Raw genomic sequence first — 25060 nt, forward strand, 5'->3', positions numbered from 1 at the left:
CGCCCGGCCCAGACTCCGCCCCGAGGCCGAGTTCTGTGCCCAACGCGAAGCGATGGCGAGGGAGGAAAGCAACTGTCGTGTGAGAAAGTAGAACAGAGCTCTCTAACAGGCCTGTCCTCTTCCCCATCGCTAGCCAGGCCACGCAGGAAGGGTTGGGCAATCGAAAGTGTTGTGAGGAAGAAGCTCTCTGTTCAGACAGGGCATCTCATAGACAGGGTCCCTTTACTCAAGGCTATTTCAGCTTTGTGCATAGCATGCAGAGGTTTATGCAGAGACTGGAATAGTTCAAGGAAGTACAAAGTGAGGGAAAACCTTGCTTTACCTCTCCCTGTCCATGTGCAGCATGCCTGTTCCCTACAGGAGACTTGGTCCCTTGCCTCTGGTGTTCTTTGTTCCTTGCAGTCCTTGGAAAAATGCAGCCTGTGCAGAGACAGTTGTCTAGTGCTGTCCTAGGTTGCTCAGGATTTCCTGGTGTGCTTTTGTCACATCGCGAGTTCCCTAAACTGTCAGCTAAACTGCCTTTCTTTCATTTGATTTTGAAATACTCTTGGGATGCTGCTTGCTGTGCCTTGATGCTGTCTTTTCAGACAGTCGTTATTAAGACAATTAAAGAACAAAAGAAATAACCTTAGGTCTATATACTGGCAGGAGGAGCAGTAGTTTCTGGAGAAGCTGCTCTCTGGCTGTGTTTTTCCCAGGGCCTGTGCACTTTGCAGAAATAAGATGAAGATATTCCCAGAGAAACCGCTCCAGTGCAGCAGGGTTTGACAGAGTCAGTCCCAATTCAAATCTTCAACCAATAAACTCTGCACTGTGGTTCGACATACACTGTATTTTTCAGAGTTGATTTTTTCCTGATACAAGTCATCCTAACAAGATGATAGTTCACTGTCAAATCTCTTATACAATGTGAATATATTACACCCTCATCTTTTGTGAGTTCCCATTTCTGGTGGCCGCAGTTGTTAAATTGGTCTGAGAGATGTCATGGAGCTTATGGTACTCCAGTGCTTAAAGCTGTTGCCTGAGATCAAGGCAACTTCTCAGTGGAGCACACTGAGATGGCATTAAATGGCCTAGACTTTTCTACACTACTACATGTGGGTTTTCCTCACCTTTTTGGATTAACTAATTTTTAACAGAAATGTGTCAGAAATACCTGCAGAACAATCATTGTTCTACAAGATGGATGTCAACAGACAACTTCCTTTGGGATGGTGAGCATTTCCTTTCTGGAGTACTTAGGGTGGAAACAAGATGTAGGCTGTTTGCCTATCTCTACCATCTTAGTCCTTAGCCTTTTGAAATCAAAATATAATCAAAAGGAGTCAGACACAAAGTATTGCAATTCAGTGAGGAAATGAGAAGAACTGAAGGTTCAGCAGATATGTTACCCCTTACATCACACAATTAGCATTAAAAACATGCCAGCCACAGATACTGCAAAGACAGACTAACTGGTGGCAGAAGTGAAGAATGGATGTGTGAAGTAAGAACTTGCTTCTACAGATACACAATAGAGTGTAAAGCAATTTGATCAGAAACAAAATATTTATACAATATTTTGTGTAAATTGTGTAAATACACAAAATATACAATTTTATAAAATATATTATCTTGCTATAAATTTTGAAGTGTCAGTACCAGCTATTCCAACCCAGAATTTTACATGTCCAGCGAATATTTAGAAACATTAGTGAATTGATTTTACTTTTTAAATGTCTTTATCAGTGAGTCTAGAATAGGAATCATAAGGGAGGTTTTTACAAAATTCCATTCACATCAAAACCAGCCATTAGGTTTTAAGACATTAATCTGAAGTAGATGTAAATACAAACTGGCAAGGCAGAATAAGCTAAAGCTTGTGTCTAAATTAACTTTATGCTACAGGTATCAATACAACAGACAACACCAAAAGCACCAAAAACTGCAAGAGGATGACTTTGCTTGCTTTAATGAGCAACTCAGCATGCTGCAGAGTAGAACCTATAGGAAACACAAGATCAACAAGAGCTGAGAGCCTGCAGCTCATGCAGCAACTCAGAAACTGTTGAGAGGACCAAGAAACACAACTTGGTTCTCAGATGCCAAAAATGTTTACAAGAACCAGAAGAAATTGTTAAGTGCTTCCTGCAACTGAAAGATACTGAACTGACTGAAGACAATCCTGAAAGCATAGATGTGCCTGCCAGGACATAGTGCATAGCAGAAAGAATTAAGTGTCAACTACATGTTCTATTCACTCTGAATTCAAGATTTCATTATCCAAGTTCACAGCTGGCTTCAACAGACTAAAAGCATTTTGACCTTTTTATGATCAAAAGAAAAAGGAAAAAAACCTGACATCGCATCAAAGCTTTGGCAGAGTCTAGGTCCCACTACAATGAGAATATGCATTAGCAAAGCTCACCCCTTTATATGGTTATAATCAGGGGGTGAAAAGAGAAGATTTCAATGGATTCTTAAAACTACCAGCCCAGGCCCCAAAGCACACCAGAAAATTCTGGAGAGGTACAATATACCGTTTTTCCAGTAGCCAGAACTGCAGTATTATGGGCAGTTCATTCAGTGAAAAGACCTCACAGGTATTTTCCTCCTGCCTCCAAAAGTAGTACTTACATAAGCTAAAAACAACAGTTCATTCTGTGTTATTTAAAAAGACCAAGAAGACCACAACGGCGTTTGCTTCTTTTATTATGAAAGATACAAAACCACAGAGTGTAGTGAAGCTATCTTTAGAAACATGAACTTTTTTGAACCAACCTCCTATTTACATAAGCAAAATTCCTCAAGTGGAATAATATCAAATGTGAGACACATTATCAGAATATACCATAGATACAAGTTCAGAGATTTAATATCTCTGTTACTCTATACATGATTGTTACACGAAAAGTCAATTCCTACTTGTCTTACACAAGCATTTTGAATTAAGCTTATGAGACTACACAAACAAAAATAAAGCAGAATCTGGGCAAAGTTCTGCTATCTGAATGTTTACTTTATAGATATAGTACAAAATAATAGAGCCAGGTTTTCAGCCAGGCTTAGTCTTCTGTCATGTCAAACTATTACTGATTTTTATTGACATCAAACCAGAAATATCTCAGGAGTCAAAGATGCACTGGTTTTCAGATCACTGATCAGTTATTAGGAAAAGCAAGTATTTTTATTTATTTTTAAAAAAACTCTTCCCTCAAACAGGAAAGCCAAAAAAAACCCATAGAGCTTGCGAAGACACATCACTTTGTATTGTTTTTAAGTGGAAATGACTACTGCTTAGTAAAATAAGGCACTTCTTCCTTTACATCAGCCCACTTCCCTAGTTTTTAGTTTAGCATCATTTTACACAGAGAAGTGATTTCAGCTATGCCATTTGTGACAGCAAAAGGGATATTGTTAAGAACTGTTGTTCTCCAAGCATGGATGGCCTCAACAATACCTTCTGGATTACTTGAAGCCAAGTCAAACAGTGAATATATGGCTGCCAGCTGCACACCCCAGGGAACACCTGCAAAAAGTTAACACAAATGAGCTTACAGAAACTTGGATATGCAGTAATGTTTCAGGGAAAACTGAATCTAAAGAAACCATTCAAGAGTTGGAATTAAAACACATCAACAGCTGGGATGCCTAAAACCATGAAGTAGCAAGATGACAACCTGCATACGAATTCCATAACATCTCATTTTATACTGTTAGAGCACTTTCCAGTTTTCTGAATTCAGTAGGTTTTCCATATTCAAAGGACATACAAGATTTAAGCAGCTAGTGATTTTACTCTAGTTAAGGGTGATCAGACATTTATGAAAACTCAGGTTTACATAGTCTGAAACAGACACAGACATATACCACTTACTTGAAAGAACTTGAGATTGTAAGGAAGATTACAAGTGTCTCAAAACAGCTTCCTAACATCCACCAGTGCTTCACTGCAAAAAGTACTTAACATCCAGAATAATTCAGCAATACAGATCTCTGCTGCCCCAATTGCCTTGCTTTGTCTCAGTCAGGAATTTACACTGTCTTGCAACCCTCTCCCAGTACAACCATCTTGCTAGCAGCAAGCTTCAGCATGGGCTCCTCAGCTAACAAATTAGGTATTACTGCTCAAGTTAAGATCACCCTTTAAGTTCTCTGAGGCAGCTGATGTGCTGGTACATGAAGTAGTGTAATTCCAAGGTGGCTGAAACTATCTCAGAGTTGTTCTCCATCTCAAACAGAAGGTAATACACATGCTTCATTAACTTCAGAACAGAAAGGGACTCAAACTGGAAACTGTATTGTTATGCACTGACATAAAACTGCACAAGCAGGCTATATTTCTGGAATCATAGAATGTCCTGAGCTGGAAGGGACCCACAAGGATTATCGAGTCCAACCTAGTCCTGCCTAGGACAACCCATAAATTCACACCATGTGTCTGAGGGCCTTGTCCAGTCTCTTCTTGAACACTCTCAGGCTTGGGGCTGTGACACCTCCCTGAGGAGCCTGTTCCAGTGCTCCACCACTCTCTGGGGGAAGAACCTTTTCCTAATGTCCAACCTAAACCTCCCCTGGAACATCTTCCTGCCATTCCCTCAGGTTCTGTCACTGGTTGCCAGAGAGAAGAGATCGGCACCTGCCCCTCCTCCTCCCCCTGTGAGGAAGCTGTAGGCACCATGAGGTCTCCCCTCAGTCTCCTCCAGGCTGAACAAACCAAGTGACTTTAGCTGCTCCTCATACGGCTTCCCCTCCAAACCCTTCACCAACTTCATAGCCCTCCTCTGGACACTCTCCAGTAGCTTTATATCCTTTTGATCCTGTGGTGCCCAGAGCTGCACACAGCGCTGCAGGTGAGGCTGCACCAGGGCAGTGCAGTGTTTTGGCACATGTGTCTCAATTTGTGTGTGTTCTGTTCACATTGGCAAAACTTCATATTGTGCATATTACGCTAAATTTCTCTAAATAAACATTACCTTCCTCTTTTGCATGCTGTACAAAAACTCCAATTACAGAACTAATATTCTTCACCGCAGCAAGATATCCTTCCTTCAAACCTATTTGGCCCAAGCGACCTGAAAGAAAAAAAGGTTACTATGTATCTGACATTTAGACAGTCAACTTCCTAATTTTTAGACTTACTGAGTGTCTGCTGAATTAACAGAAAATGCAAATTTCAATTACAAAAATTAGTCATTCTTGTTACTATGTTTCTTGAGAACAACAGTTGTCCCATTCCTTTTGTGACTAAAGACCCCAAGCCATTTTTCTTCAGATTGATCCAATCTCCTGCACGTTTACAATTTGTAAGTGTAAAACTCTCAAAGAATGCAATTTTTATTTAACAAACAATATTATATAGCCTACATACTGAAAATATCTTATTGAAATCCAAAGTTTATCTGTTTACCTTGAACGCCATCTAGATCCCAAATAAATAAACCTAACTTAAAATTGCAAGAAGAGCTATCAAGTTGCATATAAAACCTTATTTTATATACTTTCCTATAAAGCATATGTAGCTATAGATTATTTAATTTTAAATACATAAAACGTTGGTATTTGTTACCACGAAATCAGAGTAACATCTCTCAAAACTTAAGTACATGCTTTCCACAGGCTGACAAACAGAAAATACCTGCATAGGTTTGTAAAAGTTTGGCTTTTGAGGTGAAAATTTTTGAAGAAAGTGAAAAAAAAAATCAAGATCCCAAAAAACGCAAAAATACTTCAATTCACTTTCCAGGCAGGCTGAAACTTTCAAAGGACATACTTACACAAAGCAGAAGTTCAGCTAGGAAATTAGATCACTTACCAATTAACCTTAGTGTCAATGCTATAACACTATCAGGAATGGACAGAGCAGTTTCATGTCGCTTTCTATTCTTTGCCCATTTATCCATAGAAGGCCAAAGCACTTTGCTGTAAAAGACAAATGAATTTGAAAACTTGATACTGCATGAAGGGGTGGTACAATATTTATACAATAATGAATGCAAATGGTTCTTCTGTTTACCATGTATTTCCATGGCTCCACTTGCATCTTTAGTTCACCTTCTAGAGAAACTCATAATATTCCAAGCATCCACAAATCTGAGTAATGTAAAGATAGTTTTAAACCCAGGCAACCAAAACTAGCTTTCTGGAGGGATCATTCCTGTTCAGAATAGTATTCCTGGTCATCTTCCATTCATTTCCCTGCAACATTCTGCATCTCTACCTAAAGTCAAGGGCTTACTCTACTGACTTCATAAATGTATATGAAATCGCATTACTTTCAAATGTCATGTTGATGCGTTATACAAGCTTCTTATATGGCTGAAAATTCACAGTTTGTGTGTTACAAGTAGGATCTGATGCTTCTTTTTAAACCTGAAAGAACCTGAGATAAGACTTTTTCATCCTTAAAATTATGCTTATAGACCTAGTTACCTATTATCACCGCGACTCCACATGGACAATCAACTCTATATGTCTTTAGTTAAAATGACATACCTTTCACTGAAGATGATTTGTATTCATTTTAAAAGTATTTCACTAAAAATAACTTCTTTAGTATTTGAAAGCATGGAACTTGTATAAAAGACTTGATTATGATTGTAAGCTATTTGCATTTACTTTATACTCAATGACTACATTATGTCATAGTTAAACAAATGCCATATTTTTGGAGATTCTATGAGGTTATACAACCTCTACATGAAAATAAGGACTACCAGATAAGTATAGGTATCAAAATGAAATCTTTCAAACCAAGTTAGGTATGGTAGCAGTCCATGCATTGAATCGAAGTATTATAATGATTTTTGAATTAAAATCAGACCAAAATCAGGATAGTACACTAATAAGTATGGTTACATTTCACTTTCAGCACATCAAAAGTTCCACCCTCATTTTCTAGTGATGAGGAGGAGGGGAATCCCAACAATTAAGTTCAGAGGAAGACAATAATTTTGCTTCATTGACAAACAATCCATCTCAAAATATTTCACAATTTTCCCTATATAGCTATTTTAAAAGCAATTGTTTATTAGAACGGTTCCATAAAATTCTACGTTGCCTCATCAACCGCTCATTTTATCTTAAAATAAGACGCACACACACACGTCTAGGTCTCAGGTTAGAACACCCCCATTTCTAAGTATCTATGCAATGTTTTATTATGTTAGAAGCTAAGTCAAAGGTATCAAATTTGGGAAAACAAACAAACAAACATACATACACACACCCCAAACATGAAAACAATCCACAAAAAAACCCACACAGAAAATTGCCACAATACCTTATAACATTGTCATGTGTCCAATCCCACTTCAGATGAGAGCAGAGTAGATCAATAGCAAATATGTACTGCCAAGCATTGTCACTCAGATCTTCTCCATATTGCTCACTCAGTTGGAATTCTACTTTTGGACATGACTGCATTTCTGAAAGCAGGTTTGAGACCATAACACCAGCATCTAAAGAGGAACTCTGGAATTTTAGAAAGTGGTTATCTTAATGCATGAAAAGTTACCAACTCAGAACCCAATTCTTTACATATATTTGATTCTGATTGTTCACAGCATCTTGCACCATAAATTCAACTTTGGGTTTGACATAACACAAACAAAAAGAGGACATAAACTAAAATCTTCAAGTAGTCAGTATTCTTCTTGATGCTTTTATGAAAAGGAGAATTTGGGAAAAAAAAAAAACTCAGCAAAACCCAGAAACCCTACACCCACTCTCCTCTCTCCTACAATCTGGGGATTTTTGTTTCTCTCAATGAAGCTTTAAGGTCAGAAGAGTGTTTTACAATGCAAGAAGATTAGACTAATCCTGCTCACTTTCTAAATTGTTCTGTTTTGGTTTTAATTATTTCCTGTTTCTGAGATTTGTTAGTGTTTATTGTTCATTACAGGCTAATTTCCAAGCAAGTACTTTCCATAGTTGAGGTAGTAATAACTGAAAACATGTCATCTGAAGTAATTCTGCTAATGAAATAGCTAAGGCAAGCAAAGAAATTTAAAAGCAAACATTCTTTGTATATCTAAAGTATTAAGAAAAAAGTCTAGGCTTATCACACAAACATAGTGGATGCTAAGCATTTCTTCTCAGTACAAAGGCTCATAAAACTGGCAAATTCTGCAATGGTGCAAGTCACTAAAATGGCATACTTTGACCAAGAACTAACTTCCCATTCCACATGAGCTTTACTTTCATAAGTAGAATAATCTTCTCATAAAATTATATGTATAACAGACTGTCGACTACAATCCACTTGAAATTTGCCCTTGTACTTCCACCTAAGTAAAAAACATCTTACAGATAGGATGATGTCTTCTGCTATGTCCAATATAGAAATTCCTGAGCTTTTCTCCCCAGCTGCAGCAGCTCTCATATTGCATAGAGATCCATAAAGAAAGTAGGTAGTATGAGTGCACAGAATTAATTTTTCCAGGAACATTTACTGAGACATACTTATGTGCATCTCTGTTGGCATGAGATTGAAAACTGTCACCCAATAGAATGGAGAATGCAAATTATTTGCTAAACAGGGACTGCAGCACAGCATAACTCTGAATACCAGAGCTTAATGCTACACCACAACTATGATTTAATAAAAAAGAAATAGACACAAATCTATGCCCTCTTAACGCACTCCACTGTAAACCTGCACTAAACCAGGAGGTTTGTAAGGGTTGTAATTCCAGTGGTATCACATTAAATCAAGGCCTGGTTTTAGACCCCAAAAAACCGTCCAAATCATCATGCTTTTTCCAGTGCGTACAACACCTAAAGGCTATGCTGACAGCAGTAAGTCTAGCTGCAGTCTCCAAGGCAGTTGTGGAGCAGCATGTTAGGCCAGGGAATAGGTGAGCTATGAATCAAGACGATTTTGTTCACTTGATATTTACAGAACTATAGCACTTCCATCAAGCAAGCCTAGGATTAATGTACGGTAGAGGTGTCAAACTCATTTTCACCAGGGGCCACATCAGCCTCGCTTTGAGGGCAACCGCAAGGCTGATGTGGCCCCTGATGAAAATGAGTTTGACACCCCTGATACAAGGTTTTCAAAATAACTGGGGCCCTAGCCCTCAAGCAAATACACAAATCTGTGATAAATGAGTACTTACGGTCTACCTCACATGAGTAAAAAGAGACAGGCTCATCTTAAAATTAACTGTGATAAACCATTCCCTGGTACACAGAAAACTATGAAAGACAGACAAGCCCAATACATATTAAAACCCCCCAACAAAACAAAACACCTCAAAGAACATCAAAGTCACAGTTCCACAGAAGGGCAGAATTCCCTAGCTTAAGAACATTCCAGTCAAAGTTTAAAAACAATGTTTACTTTTAATGTTTAATAGAGGGATTAGTATTTAACAGGGAAAACAAGAAAAGTGTTGCGTTCTAGTATGGTCTAGACAATCACAGCGAAAAAGGCCTGAAGCAGCACTAGTTGTGCAATTGTACAAAGTCCATGGGAGATTCACAGGGTATGTTCACACCCTTCATCAGAAGTAAGCTGCCTGATTCGATTCAGCCAGCAAAATGACCAATAATGATAGAAACTGATACTGAGAATGAAAGCATTTGTTACCTGTTCCCAGTTGAGATAAGCACTCAAACAGGCCAGCATCTCATTGCTTGCACTCCGCCTGACAACTAATTGCATAGCTTTGTTAATTGCACCTTGGAAGACAAATATGTCAGACCATACATTTGTGATAAACAAAACCAATTTTTCTGAGTCTGGAAAGTCTAAGGAAAAGAAGAGAGAACAAAGTAAGTTTTTAACATTTAAAAACAAACAAACATACTCAGGCATTAAAAGCTAGTATGCTCTTCAGCAAGATAACTCGGGAAGGAGGCATAGAAGTCACGTAACAACTGCAGCCCAGGGAAGTAGAGTCATACTAGAATATCTCAGTCCTGAGATTAAATAAGAAAACAAGACCCAAGACAAAAAAAATCCCCTCCCTAAGCCACCTCATTGTAATTTCACTCTTTTAAGGAAAAAAAAAAAGCTTCACTGGACTTTCCTGTGTAACAACAGCGGAAAAGGACCTTTCCTTTCACATTTTGAAGCTAGTCTCCCTTCATCCTTCTTACTGTACATTAGTTCACTAACGAGTGTGGGTTTGGAGCACTGAAACCAGATTATTTTAGGATGAAACTAAACTGGAAGATGCACTCCAGAAGCCTGCCTAATACACTCCAGTCACAAATGAGCACTCTGATCACTGGATCGAACTAGAGCTAGTTCAAATGAAAAAATAATCCTGACATGTAATAATGTGAAAATCAGGTCTTCAGTACAAATCCACAGTATTTGCTAACACCTTGCACCCATACACCTATGAAATCTACATGATAAAAAAGAAAAAAAAACACTTCACAAAGACGTTTCCTACAATTCAAATACAAAATCTGATATTGCTCAGCCATTTTCCCAGGCTCCGTCAGGGAAATTACAGAACTTGTGAGTGTATGTTAATGATTCATGTCAAAATTTGTTAATTCCATAGACACAATAACGTGTGCTACTGATACAATTGAAGAAACCTCATTCATTGAATTAATTCAGAGCAAGTATCTGACAACCATATATCCAGAACTATATGAGCAAGAGAGGACAGAGTTCCAGGCCATCAAAAGGAAGATAACAGATCCTTCTGAACATCAAAGCAGAGATATTCAAGGCAAAATATTAAGATAAAACATGGGTGTGTAGACTGTAAGCGATAAAAAGCACACTGGAATAAGCTAGAAGTAGGTATTACTTTTATGCATGAAATATTAATACAATACTGCAATACTGAAACACTTGTCACTATAAAAAGCTACAAAAAACAAAGATAACTGCTAAGATAAATGTATCTTCTCTCTTTACTTCAGCATAACTTCTACATTTTTAGAAAGATCTTAAGAACTAGAGAGCATATGAAAATATATCAAATCAAGAAGCTTTAATGGATTCACTGAGCATAAAAATTTATGGAGTTCCATCCAGTGTCTTGGATGTACCTTCTCCACTCTGAAGCCCCTCGTCACAGAAGAATGAATTTTTTTTGGTCAGAATGAGGACAGTTGCTAAACTAGAATTGTCTACATGCTGCAACTTGAATTGCCTGCCCATGAATTTGAAACACTTAAAAGAGATGATGCAAGGCTAATGACATGGTACTGACTGTTGATAGCCAATTTGGCAATTGTGTGGTTGGCACACAGCTCACACTTGTGTTGCCATAATTCTGATGGGAATGAATATGTGAAGCTACATGAAAGAGAAAACCCTAAAATGAAAGCATTGTAATAAAATCAAAATAAATAAATTAAAACCAAACCAAATGGACCTTATCCAGAAAGAAGAAAGGAAAAAAAGGGGAATATACCAAGGTACTGCAAAACTAAATGCGTAACTGTTAATTTAGACTAAGGAAAGATTTCTGACAAGTAATAGTTTCTGACATGGTGCAGTATTAAAACTATTAACAAAAAAAAAGTGAAAGGAGAGTTATGATGGACTGCATGTAGGATAGAAAAACAGATAAGAAACCATGAATTCCAAAAAGAACCCAAGCAAAAAAACCCCACCAAAACAAAAAATACTCCAACCCAACAAAAAAGTGAATTAAGAACAAAATAAAATTACAATCCTTAATCAGATAAAAAAGAAAAAGAAAAAGAAGAAAAAAGAAAAAAAACAGAGATGTTATATGGAAGATAAATACTAACTGAAGCAGTCAAAAGTTGTAGCATTTTGCTCCTCAGTGCTCCCTAATTTATGTTATTTTAATTTGAAATACAGATACCACTATACTGTTTTGAGCCCTGGATGGCTCAGTATTTTCAAACTAAGTGAAGTCCTTCCAGAACTATGACAGACTCTTAATTTAGTACAGTGATAGTATGTATATATTATCTTTGTTACCAGGAACAAAAGGAAGCGGAGAGAGAAAGGGAATCAAACAAAAAAAAACTCCTCTCAATGAAGCAAGAGTTGGGATAATTGGAAGTAATATAACTGTAAAGAGGACATATTGTACAAATGTACTGGCAAGGTATTGTCCAACTCCTGACACTATTTTAAGCCAATATAGGTTTTTAAATCCTACTTGGTTTATGAATCAGTGCTTACTCAGTTAAAATAAGAAAATACTCATAAGCAAAAAGTACAAAACTCCCTGGAATCACATTATAATTTTGGAGATGCTGGGGCAAAAATGAAAGTACAAAGGATCCTAAATATTTCTTTGGAAAAATTAGTAGACTACTAAGAGCACAGGTCATCACCAAACTGAGACACAGCTGTGGAGGAATTGTGAGAAAGGAAAATTCTTCTAGAACAGAAAAAAAGTTCTAAGGAACTTTCACAGGATTTTTGTTCATTTTTACAAACATAATAATTCTGGAACACTACAGCAGACACACAGCATATTTAAGATACAAGACCACTAAGCCATACTATACCTTCTTTAAGTAGGCTATAGCAGAAAAGGCGGGCTCTTTCCAAATCTCCCAACTGTCGACAAATTCCTATATAGACTCGACATAGAGCCTGATTGAAATTGTAATTTGTGGCATTCTTCTGAGCCTTGAGTTTATTGAGAATAGCATGCAGCAAGGACTTTGCTAAATGCTATAAGGCACAAAATATATTGTTAGACTATTATATCCTTGAGAAAGTTTGATACATTATAGTAGTATGACAAGCAAAAAGAACTACTATCTTATTTTCAAGAATACTCTTTGCATACATATAAAAATGCAGAAAAGTAAACAAGAGGCAACCAGTGAGAGAAAAAAGAGTGAAGAGCAACTTCCCAGCGTAAACATGCCTTCAACAGATGCAGAATAGTACTACTATTCTTTAAATATAAATCCTTTAGTTATGTGATTAAAAGCTATCTTCCTTAAACAAAAAGTGAGGAGAGGAATAATGACAGGTAGAAGAACCTCAATAGCCTAATCAGAGCAAATAGAGCACCCTGACTTGGCTACTCTCAGAGCTGTCACAGGAGGACAAACAGCCCATTGTCCAGGTGTGAGACTTACTAGATTAGTCAACAGCAGAGTCTTTCCCCAGATGACCTTACACACTACAGGAGGTGGGGAGGGGGTGTTACTGTCTACAGTAACATGGGACTCGGTATGAGATGCAATGAAGGAGAATATTTGGATTGTGCAAGACTTACTATAGGATGTTTAGAAGGAGGGCTAGAAGTGGGGAGTAGAATGAGAGGCTTAGCAGCCAGGTGCTGGAGAGGCCACAGGTTTAGACCAGGTAGACACCAGGAGTCTCTGTGTTGGCTTCATGAGCAACCAGAACCTGAAAGCCCAGGGCTCTGAGGGTCAGATGCAGGTAAGGCCATACATAGGTCTGGACCAGCTACTGGAGGGACATGTGTTTTCTTCTGTGTCTGTAAGTCTGTCTTTGCATGATACAAGTGGGGAGAACAGGAGCCACCTACTGGGTATACTGAGTGTCTAATGTTAGCTACTGGAGGGATCCATACTATCTGTATATGTGTGTATGTGTTTTCCACTACCAGGCTCTCATCCTGATCAGCCAGAGAAGGGAACAAGATTAGGCACACATTACGTGCACATGTGCCTATTAGGAGTATGTACTCAGCGTTGCCACTGGCTGGACCTGGAAACATAAAGCTGCTGCAGCCTTGCTTCTATGAAGTTACCAGATTTGGCAACCGCTGACAACGACATCCCGAGAACTTGGCAGCAACTTCTATGGAGAACTTAATTATGTCCAAGAACTGAAACAGGGCAAAATGCTACTATGCATCTAATTGGTGAATTGCTCTCCTGCAGACTACAAAATATCTACGAGAAAGACAGCAAAGTGAATTTGATCAACACTGATGCTGTCAGTTCTGAGAAACAGATTAATGAAAGATTTTTCCAATAAACTTCATTTGAACAACTTGATGTTGAATAATAAAGGTAAACATGGCACCAAAAGGTATGTCACTACTGTATATACAATGCAGTTTATCTTATTTAATTGAAAAAACTAAAAAAGGTAATTGAACCTCACACTTTTTGAATGAACTCCTTCTACAATTGTTAATGATACCCATTACAAAAAATTCTGCAAAAATAGTGTTTTACGCATACATCAGGAAAACAGATGTATTTTCAAATGCAGTTTTGCATCTTGGACACCACTGAACAGTAATTTCTTGTGAATTTCTATATTTTCTTAAGTTATACAAGTTTAGATGTCTGATAACCTTTCAAGACTTCAGCACTGCAGATTGCATGAACAACTGAGAATTCAAATACTACGTACTTATACTCTTTTCACCTGCACCAAAGTCATTATTAAAACACAAAATTAAAAAACTATGCTACTTACCTTGTTTTTCATACCAAACTCATAGACAACTTCTTTCTCTTCATCCCTCATTACTGGAATCTTTGAGATATTGCTGACATATACATGACCTTTAATAACTGGTAACAAGTCAAAACAGGATTCAGCAATTTTCTTCAACGCCAAAGAAACTTTCTGGCAGCCAGGATCAATAACCATCTTTACTGACAGTGGTGCTTCTAAACTGGAACTGTGTCCCGAATCACCAGTTTCACAGCTTTTGTCATGGAAAGCCTCCTGCATTTCAGAGATTGTATTTTTAGTATTTCCGATAGCAGCAATATCGCTGGGCTCCAGCTTAGGTGGTTCACTGTCCAACCTCAGTCTCTTTGCACTTCTTGGCATAGATATTGGCAATAACGTCCGTTCTTCAAGATGATTTGATGAGCTTGAAAACAATTGCTGATTTTGCGCGTCTTTGCCTTGATCTTTGCTACTGTCAGATTTCAAATTGCTCCCAGTTTTAACGAAAGCAGTTGATGTAGATGCAATTGCTTTGAACCCGCCTATTTGAGCCACAGGCCCTGGCAAACTTTGGCTGTCTGGAAAAGCACATCGGTTAAGCTGAATATTTCCTTTCAGAATGTTTAGTGTCCTTGCCCTTGCAGACAGCTCTGGATACATAGTGTCCAATATTTTCACAGAGTTCTCCGGAGGAGCGCCCGGAGCAACACTATCAGCTGCAAACAGAGGAAATCTTCCTGGGACTGGAAGTGCGTGCTTTGGAATGGAAGTACAAAATTTCAAAGGTGAGGAGCAAATCCTTCTACCTACTGCCATTTCTGAGGATGAGGGAGGAGAAAATAAAAGAGCAGATTTTGCTGTTGGAGTATCTGTTAATGGAGACATGAGAGGAGGCACAGGAGTGTCACGTAGTGGAGATATAAGGTCATCAAGAGGGGAAAGCAAAGAGGATTGACCAGTAGAAGACAATACTGGGGACACAGTACATGCATCTTTTGGAGGAGTAGCAACCAAAGGTGGTAGCAAGGGGGGCAAAGGAGGACCCATCTCTTGCCTTATTTTATTTATAGTCTCGGATGAGCATTTTGTTGGCATAGAAGTATCAGCATTTGCAAGTACTGGCTGAGTTTGTTTAACTTTGGGAGTCTTTGTTTTTCTTTTATCTTGAAAGAGCCTCTTTGATAGCTTGGCATGCATTACTTGGGCAGCTGTCTTGGTTGAAACAGTCAAGATTTCAGATGGTTCTTGTTCTTTGCATTCCAATTTATTGCTTTTTTTGAGAGCAACATCCTCACAAGATTCCAACTCCAACATAGAGAGCTTCTCAAATACTGTTTTTTGTGGCTCAGAAGGCTGCCTGTCTGACTGACAATTGCACTCTACATCAGATAGAGCTGGATTTGGAAGATGTTTGACTTTTTTTTTTTTCCTACTGCTACCGTCTAGGATAACATCAGTGTTATTTTCTCCTACGTTGCAAGCAATGCAAGTTTTACTATTATTACTATTATATTCTTCAAACACTGAGACCCCCATATAAACACCGTGTAGTAGACTTTGCTCCACATTTGACTGAAGTTTTTCAGAATCATTTTCTTCTAAGAAATTACCCAGTGCTAACATTCTTGTATTTAATTTACTGTTTTTTACAGTTGGTCTGCAAGTTTCTGAAAGTCTGGTTAACATCTTGCATAGTGGTAGTCTATTTTTTGAAGCATTTGGCATTACAAGGCTTTCTTTTGATGTCCCAGTTTTTGAAAGACTTTCCTCACTGTCATTGAAGCATCCAGCTCTGTTAGAATCTACTATGCATTTATTAGCACCCTCAGTATTTTCAGAGGTTATTAGTACACACTCTCTTTTGCAAGAGAGAGAGTCTTTAGGATAACCCTCCCCAACCACACTTGACAACTCACTTGCAGCATCTGGAAAGGTGTTTGTTTCACAGTGTGTATCTATATCCACCACAGTGTCTGCTTTTAGATGACCAACTGTCAAAGTATTTCCTGGGTGCACTGTTGAATGAAGTTCACAGATGTGGTAATCAGAATCAGCAATTGCACCAGTTTCCAGAGCACCCACTGCAATTGTCCTGGAAGCTCTCAGTTCTTTTCTGAACATGGGAACACGTTCAGAACACTTCACATTCCTAACTTTTTGTACAGAACAGGCTTTCTCTTCAGATTCATTGCTCTGCTCTGGCATATCAAAATCATTTTTAGACCTTTTTATAGTATTTTTCCCAGATGCCTCAAAACTAGTCAATTCTTTGCTTTCTCCTCCAGCTATTAGTGAACCAGTTCTAGAAGGATCTGTTCTAACCTCCCACATAGAAGTCCTGCATCCTGATTCTTGACAATCAAACTTTTGAAGAAAAGTATTCTTATTGTAAGAGTTTGCATCTAAGATCTGTGATTTAACAGATGCCTGAGGTTCTTTATCTACTGGCTGTTCCTTCTCATCTGGAATTTTCACTTCATTTTTGTGTACATATTCCCTCTCAGGGCAGTCCAGCTCTTCGCACATGTTGTCTTTTTCAGCAGATAGGACCTCAGCACCCTCTTCCAAGCTTTCTGAAGAACAGTTAAGTGCAGTACCCTTAGCACAATTTTTATCTCTTTTGTTTTTCCATGTATGGGAAAAAGCAGCCTCTTCTCTGAAATCAGTTTCAACGAAACCGACAACTTTCTGAAAACTGAAATTTAGATCAGGAGGTATGGTGGATTCCAAGCTGATTCCCACTTGCACAGAAGAATCTGTTTCTTCAGTATTTATACAGACCATCTCCAAGTCCCCTTGAGTAGAAAAAGTCAAGCCACTATTAAAATCCATTTCTGAAGTAGGCTGGCAGATGATCTCTGAAATATTATTTTTCTTCACAACATTCTCTTCCCAGTTAAGTGAACTGGAACAAGTTTCAGTCACCAATTCCTCACTTTGTTTATTTAATTTCCGTTTTACTTCATCACATTTAACATTTTCAGTTACTAAGAACTGATTCAGAGGTTTTGCAAACTGTGCCTGAGAAGTAGGATTACTTTCTGCTAATACTGATTCAATCATATCCACTCTTTCTAACATGTCACTGCTTTCCTCTCCAAAATCTTCTAGATTAACTTTTAATTCAGTCTCTTTAGATTCAAAGCCTCTAAACTTTTGAGTTTTGGACAGCTGACATTCTAATGTACCACACAGGTTTTGAGGTTGCTCCATTTCACCTTTTATTTCTGTAAAATCTAACACAGAGGATTCACACTTAGCTACACCGCTTTCTGCATCAATAATGCATGTCATCTTTGGTAGTGCAAGTATACTTTCCAAGTCTGACTTCCCTTGTGTTAAATTATTACTATTTTCTTCCTGGTGTGGTTTGCCTTTTAGATGTCCCCCCTCCTTTCTATGTACTAATTTTCCATTTTCTGCACTATGGAGTAGCTCTGATGATTCAGAGATTTCTAGAACACTTTCTCTGTTAAATTTTGCGGCTAGATCAATACTCTCAGGTCTGGTTACATTCATGTCTTCAACTTTGAGCTGTTCATCATCTTTTGGAAAGGCTGACAAAGCAGTCCTCTCCACACCTACATTTTTGTCTACATCATCCATAGACAATGAATTTCTGATTCCTTCAATAGCAGATACAGTTAAGTAATGTCTAGAGACTTTAACAGTCTCTGCTTCACATTCGCTGTCCACTTCATCTTTTATTGTTTGCACATATTGTTTCTCCAGGATCTCTTCACTGTCATGTTTTATTTCAGAGCACTGAGAGTGTGCAGACATCTCAACAGCTCCAGTGTCTGCCTCAGTCTCCATAATTATTCCCTCCCCATCATACTGTGTCATTAAGTCTTTAAGACACTCCACTTCACAGAAGGATTTTGAGCTACTGAAATCAGACAATACATTTTCAGAGAGCTCTCTCTTATTACCTGCCTCTGCACAGAGTCCTTCCGTCTGTATTGCAGCTTTTATTTCCTTTCCAATTATCACTTGGTTTATGTTTTCCTCTACATCACTTGTCATATTAGTTACTGTGACTACATTTTTTGATTCATTTTCAACCACTTCATTCTGTATCAACACATCAGATTTCTCCTCAGAATCTTCACCTTGAAGCAAAATGCATTGCTCAGGTGGCAAATGAGTAGCATTTAGGGGAACAGATACTGCCCTGGGAGTTTCTCTCTCTGATAATCCATCTCTTTCTGCTTTCATTAATTCACCATGCTTTTCATGTGTACCCTCATAATTAGCAGCTCTAATTAAGATTACATTCTCCTCTGTTTGCTCTACCTCACTACATTTTTCCATCTGATTCTGAGGCTTGAAACTGTGTAACATGGAATCAGCTGAAGAACCTCCCTTTTCACTGTGCACGTCCTTGCTCTCTCTTTTCTGTTCTTCAACAGCTTCCAATTCATGTACTGTTGCTTCAGTTAGTTCTCTCTTCTTAGTTTCCATATTCTCAGACTTCTCCAAACAATCTTTGTCAGTTTCCATGTTTTTAATTAAAGTAGCAGCTTCAACTTGCTTAGTTTCAGCATCTCTCTCCTCCGTGCTTGACATCTTTGGACCAGTAAGAACTTTTTTTTCATTCCAACTCAGGTTACATGAGATTTCTGCATCAAGACCACGCTCACATGATTTGCTCTGTCTGTTACACTCCTCATTGAGGCTGAATGCATTACAACTCTGATGCTGAACTTGGTGTTCTTGTAAAATAACATCCACTGCAGAAGCACTCCAATCAACTTCTTCCTCGCTGGAGCCTGTGACTTCTCCAAACAATGTATCCTTTAATGTAAAATACAAAGTTAATATTCCAAAGCCTGGTATCAGTTTTAAGATCTACTTCTCTAAACAAATACACTGGTGGCCCTGACATGCAGTGGTTTCGAGAGATTAAATCTGATCAACAGAATTACATCCATCTCCATCATTGTTCTTCATAGCAAACACTACCTCTGAGAAAAGTCAGAGATTTCTTTACCTACCTAGTTGCATTCTAAGATTACTGGAAAGCAACATTTGAGTAGGTTCCCCTTGGCTTTCAAGCTGTGGAATTTTTCTATGAAAGCCATGCTTATGCCCAACAGGAATTGGGACTGTAAGTCTGCAACACTGGGAAAAGAAATTATGACAGCAGTTGAGACATGGATGACTTTGTTTTAAATATACTTCTGAAAATTATGTTTTGCCCCCTTCCACAGGCAGTATGCTAGAAGGTAAAGAGTATCTGTATGGATCTAAACACTCACACAGAGAGCCTTTCAGTGCATAAGTAACTAATATTGATATTCAAAAAAATAAAAAAGCCCAGGAATATAAAATCATTATTTTTGCAGTAATTATATGACCAAGGTAGTGCCAGTCAGACACATCTTGAAACTCACCTGTGTAGATAGTGGTGAAAGCTGTACTGGAGAAAGAAGAGCAGGGAGAGGCCTGGCCCAATTCAGTATATCCATCACACTTCCACCTGGGGCCTTTAGCTCCTGATCGGAGAAGTCCGAATTGCTGTGTGCCCCATCTGTCTGTATTATCACATCTACAGTTTTATCCTCACCACCATACAGACATTCTTCAGTAGTCCTGTTCTCCACACAGTCATCTCCAAAAGGCTCAGTACTCACTTGAAGTGGCATGGTTGTTACAGAATTTTGCTTTCCAGCAATTTCTAGTGAAGAATGCCATGGTAGTGTTCTGCCATCACACTTCCTGACCTTTTGGTGGATTTGTACAGTTTCTAAGACACAACAATTAAAAAAAAAATCTTTATAGAGGTAATATAACATAGTAATAAGAATGCATTACCATCTTTTCAAGTGATGTTCCCATAGACCAGTAAAAAGAAGCACTTAACATCACCTTCAGAAATATTTTCCTTACAGAAATCAGCTCTTTAAGATCATTAAGACTATTCTTCCCAACTTTTCCAATTGGGAAGGGCCATATTGCGTAGGACTAAAGGTCTGTACAGCACAACGATTTATAGCTGATGTTGGGGAAGAGCAGGACAAGCATGCAGTTACATTCACCACTCAGGCTGTAATTCTCAGCTTAAAGCAACTTGAAGCTTTGAGCCAGCAGCTGCACTTGCAGGCCGGTTACAATTATACCCTGCCATAAACACAGAAAGGTAGTTCTCAGCCATTTTGTAGTTTTATGATTTAATACACATATGCTTTTAAAGTGCTTGTTCTTTAAATTTCAACATTGAGTTTAACTGTACAAGATTTTGCCTTTAATGCTGTGACTTAGTTAAAGCTGAACCCTTAAAAAAACTATTAGAAGTGAGGTTCCCCCACAACATACCTGTGCAGAAAGGACTTTGAACCACTAAGACAATGAAAGATATTGAGCAGTTGACAACCCTTTCAAGATAATGTCAACTATACCAGCTTTACACAGTTATTCTAGCAGCAAGAATTTAGCTCAGAACCTCATTATACATACTACTTGAAGAGGCTCAGCTCCTCCCAGATGTGGTCTTTCCATCTTTCCTCATCTCCTCTCACCATAAGCCTGCACATGAACAGTTCATGTTGGAGAATCCAAATTACCAAAATCTTGGGCACTGGGCTGCAAGATTCTTCTAATACTTTTTCACATGCCCATTGACAACATAGGTGTCTTTATGCTCAAATTACATGGGAAACAGTTTTCTGAAGTCTTAAACAGCAGTGTTTTAGATTATGGTCTAAGGTTATTGGTCTGCTGGTCAGCTCCAGGTACAGTCAACTTTATTCTGGGCAGATTTGTAACAATACTACCAAGACCAAACAAAAATGCTTTTACATTAAGTTTGGCAAAACCTCATTGCTCTATGAGGCTTTCACAATGGCACATTTCTTGGAAAAAACTGTGAATGTAAAGCCTGATGCGTCTTCCAGTTTTCATACGTGAGCATGTTCTTCAAGAAAGCCATTCAAAGTGGTATCAGCCTTGGTGGAACAGAGAAGGCACTGGCTGTAATGCAAAGTTTTGGATATTTTACAGCACACTTGAGTGTACTAAGAAATCATGTAAAGAGGCACCTTTCTGAAAGGCTAGATCCACGCACAGGGATGAACTGACGTTCTCTGGAAAAGATGCTTCAGCAATACTACCAACAAGCTGATTTGCCCTCTAAGATGAAACCACTATAATACGAGACAAGAAATTAGAGCAAACTCATCAAGATCTTTTTTTTTTGCTAGAAGATTGCATCTGTAACCATAAGCATTTTGCTCTTGTGAATCCAAGGTAACGGCCACTTTCATGAGAGGCAGAACCACAAGACAGTGTCCTAGGCTTAAAGAGGGAAAAAAAACAAACCCAAAGCAACAGAAAGTAAGATGTATTTCCTCAATATCTAGCCACTCTAACAAAAGCAAAAGGGGAACTGACTAGAAAGGACGGTTATGGACAATTGCTTCCTTTTTTGAAAGGGAGGGAGATGTGAATAGGAAAGATGGGACAAGGCTCTCAGAATCTAAAGTTCCCCTTGTGGTAGATGGGAAGGGCATGACACTAGAACCTGATAGCCCTGAAATCACACATATTTCAAACCCTTCAGTTTCTTGTGCTTGGTCTTGTCATTTGATTGACCCTTGATCAAGAAAACAAATTCAGAATCTCAGGAGACAACTGCCTAGATCAGTTTTGGAATGGAAGCCACAGATCTGCTGCATTAAACTGGTGGGATTGAGGCTGATAAACTGGCTTATGAGCTGGTCCTTATATTTTGGCACCTCTTAAGTGGATTTCACTGGAACACAATCTGAAACTAGATTCATTGGGATCTATACTGGTGGCAAATTTTCAGACCTAACAGGCCGGGGAAGACAGGATAACAGGTCACCTTCTAAGCTCTTAATAAGGCAGGGTACTTATCCCAGAAAATATCTTTATACCCTGAGTTACAGAAAACCAAAGTAGTAGAGAAAACAGAAGAAAAATGAAAGATTAATAAGTACACTCTGGAGAGAGAACTACAGAAGTAGTAATGCAGTTTCAAGGCACCTATTCCTCTTGAGGGCAGAAGGAAAATTACATCTGTTATGTGAAGTTAAAGCAGTTCACGTCTGCTGTGAATGTCCATGTGAATAACTACTCAAATTATTTTTTGTTATACTGAACATCAAATAACAAAATTAAAGCTATCACTAAATTTTATGTTTTGTTTCTCTGTATCACAAATACAAAAAGTAATGCACCATTACCTATGAATATTCAGGCAGGTAGGAATGAAGAAAATGGTGATAACAGCTTCTTAAATTTTACAATCTAACTATGTTACCATGTGTTTTTTTCAGACTAAAAAGGGCACTTGCATCCCATAATTCACCATATATACTGCAGAGTTTATAATGATACAGTAATTAAGGTATAAACATGAAAGGTGAGTTTTGACTACTCAGAAATAGTCAGAGCAGCTGATAGTAAAAGAATTTGATTTCTCAATTGTAACAGCTTTTACTTAGGAAAGCATTTCAGTTTACTTGGCTGTACTAATTTATATTTGCAATTATTTTCAAATATTCTAATCACCGATGTACTTGACCAGGCAATCAACAGAGTCTTTAAGTCTGTCATATAAGTGTATTTAAGACAGAGTATTTAAGTCTGTCATAGAAGTGTTATGCAAACAGTATACAAACCTGATATCCCAGTAAGACTAAGTTAATGCACCTGCATATTAATAAATTCACATTTGCTGGAACCTACCTTCTGTAACAGTCAGTCTTCTTTTTTCAGGGCATGCCTTATCCTGAACAGAAGCTGAAAAAACACATCAATTTTTTTTTTTTGGTCAGAAAAAGAGACAGCTTCAAGAAAATTTCAGTACTTTGCACGCCATCTCACCTATGACAGGATCATTTTCCTGATTCTCCCTTTTTCCTGTTGCGCTGTCAATGCACATCCAGAGTTCTTCTAACAAGAGCTTTACTTTTTCTGTTAAAATAAATATTTTTATAAATTGAGGAAAACCTCAATTTCTCAGAGAGCTAAGAATTTATGTTTCTTTATTTTTACTCAGAACAGAGACATGCCTATAACAAATTACAAAATACCCACAACAAAAATTAAGACAAGGGACATGGGGGCATTTTATCTTCAGAGAAAGAGAAACATTAGATGCCATGGAGGGAATGGATAGCCACACAGCAGACTGAAGACACAGCTTCAGAATGTTTTATCTTTTCCTTTCTATAGTGAGAGTGGCAAGAACTTGTAGCAGACCCTAGAGTAAAATTTAAAAGCAAATTTGAACGTAGCATTAGTGAAATTAAACAGCTTTCCAAAACAACTCAGGTGTCACAAACATAAATGGGGGAAGAAATATTTTAAGAAGAAAATATTTATATCACATTCTTTCTTTATGTCCACTCAGCAGTAACTCATCTTAGTCTCACCAAGGAGGGACAGTGCATTACATGTATCTGAATTAATTATCAGGCCACAACTTTAGTAGACGTTGTCTGTAGTACTAACAGCACTATTGCTAGCTGATACCAAACAACCTACTTCCAGAATAAGAAGGGCAGGTGGAAAGGGAGAAACAGACTAAAAACTCAACAAAATACACGAGCACCTCACCTACTTATGCCAAAGCTATCATCAGATCGAACAACTAGGAACTGAGATTATTGGTTTTAAGACAATTCCGTAAGTCAAAGACCACAGCAAACTGCTGCTGTTTTATGAAGAGACATATTAAAAAAATACAGCTAAATTTTGCATGACAGCTATTAACAACACTAACAACTTCTCATTAGTAATAAAACCTTTTTGCTATTTGAAGCTGAAACTAGAGCTCAGATCTATATTTTCCCATTTTGCCATTAATTAAAAAGAGTGAAATTTGGTATCAATTTAGTACCATCCAAAAGGCAGTAAAAATACATCAAGATACACAAAAACTGACAAGGTCTATCTTTTTTTCAGAAAAGTTTAATTTTGGTAACAAACTTCACGTACAAATACTGCAACGCAAGAAATGGAACAGGGAAGTTTTTTTTTCCTGAAAATTGTCTTCGGAATTTCTAAACAATTCAAAAGCAATACCAATATTTTAAAAGACTGCAAAAATGCAAAAAATAAATTTGCTTAAAGTTTGACCTCAGTACTTCAGAGAAAGTTTAGGAGTTTGCTCCATTACACAGATTCAGATCATTCGTAGCAGACATATTAGATCATGAGGAGAAAAAAAAAAGGCCATAGTATAAAAACCAGGTATACATCCTGGATTTCCACTTGATTTACAGAGACATATACAGAAATTGTGGCAGATTACACTCCTGTGTTGTGTCTTTTGTTTTGCATGCTTCCTTTATGATTTCAATCAGCTTCAAAGACATTCGGATTTGTATTTTTCTCAGTGTTTGAATTGTGTTTTATAATTGCACATCCATTGACTTCACACATGCATGGGGTAGACTAGTCATTTTAATTAATCAAGTATTTTCCTTATTGCAAAAGTGAAAATAGCCATCTATGACACTAGTCCTTCATCAGTGTAACATATTTCTATCAACCACGTCTGCTTTTACAGCATTTCTATTAGTATCCTCAGTTTCCAAAAACTCAACTCCGTAACAGCTGCAATAAACTAATAATGATTGGTTCCACACACAGAATGGTCTTACAAAAACTCTTACCTTTGTCTATATCTGTTGTAAGATCTGCAGTTGAACTCTGGGTCTCTGCATGCTTAACTATTAAATAGAAGAGGGG

The 25060-nt window shown here is 37.9% G+C and overlaps 1 protein-coding gene across 1 annotated transcript in view; it reads right to left on the reverse strand.

The window, feature by feature from the left end:
* Nucleotides 1-2718: 2718 nt before the first annotated feature.
* Nucleotides 2719-25060, reverse strand: part of ICE1 (interactor of little elongation complex ELL subunit 1) — a 37473-nt gene continuing 15131 nt past the window's right edge. Inside the window, exons 10-20 of the mRNA XM_065629868.1 lie at nucleotides 24985-25041; nucleotides 23189-23278; nucleotides 23051-23104; nucleotides 19735-20087; nucleotides 14357-19135; nucleotides 12451-12619; nucleotides 9578-9738; nucleotides 7265-7455; nucleotides 5798-5904; nucleotides 4959-5057; nucleotides 2719-3511 (exon numbers count right to left, since the gene is read on the reverse strand). Of these exons, the coding sequence (XP_065485940.1) occupies nucleotides 3330-3511; nucleotides 4959-5057; nucleotides 5798-5904; nucleotides 7265-7455; nucleotides 9578-9738; nucleotides 12451-12619; nucleotides 14357-19135; nucleotides 19735-20087; nucleotides 23051-23104; nucleotides 23189-23278; nucleotides 24985-25041 (6242 nt within the window). The 3' untranslated portion in view covers nucleotides 2719-3329. The remainder of the gene's footprint in view (nucleotides 3512-4958; nucleotides 5058-5797; nucleotides 5905-7264; nucleotides 7456-9577; nucleotides 9739-12450; nucleotides 12620-14356; nucleotides 19136-19734; nucleotides 20088-23050; nucleotides 23105-23188; nucleotides 23279-24984; nucleotides 25042-25060) is intronic.

The sequence above is a fragment of the Caloenas nicobarica genome, chromosome 2 (assembly GCF_036013445.1).
Source record: "Caloenas nicobarica isolate bCalNic1 chromosome 2, bCalNic1.hap1, whole genome shotgun sequence".
Taxonomy (NCBI): Eukaryota; Metazoa; Chordata; class Aves; order Columbiformes; family Columbidae; genus Caloenas; species Caloenas nicobarica.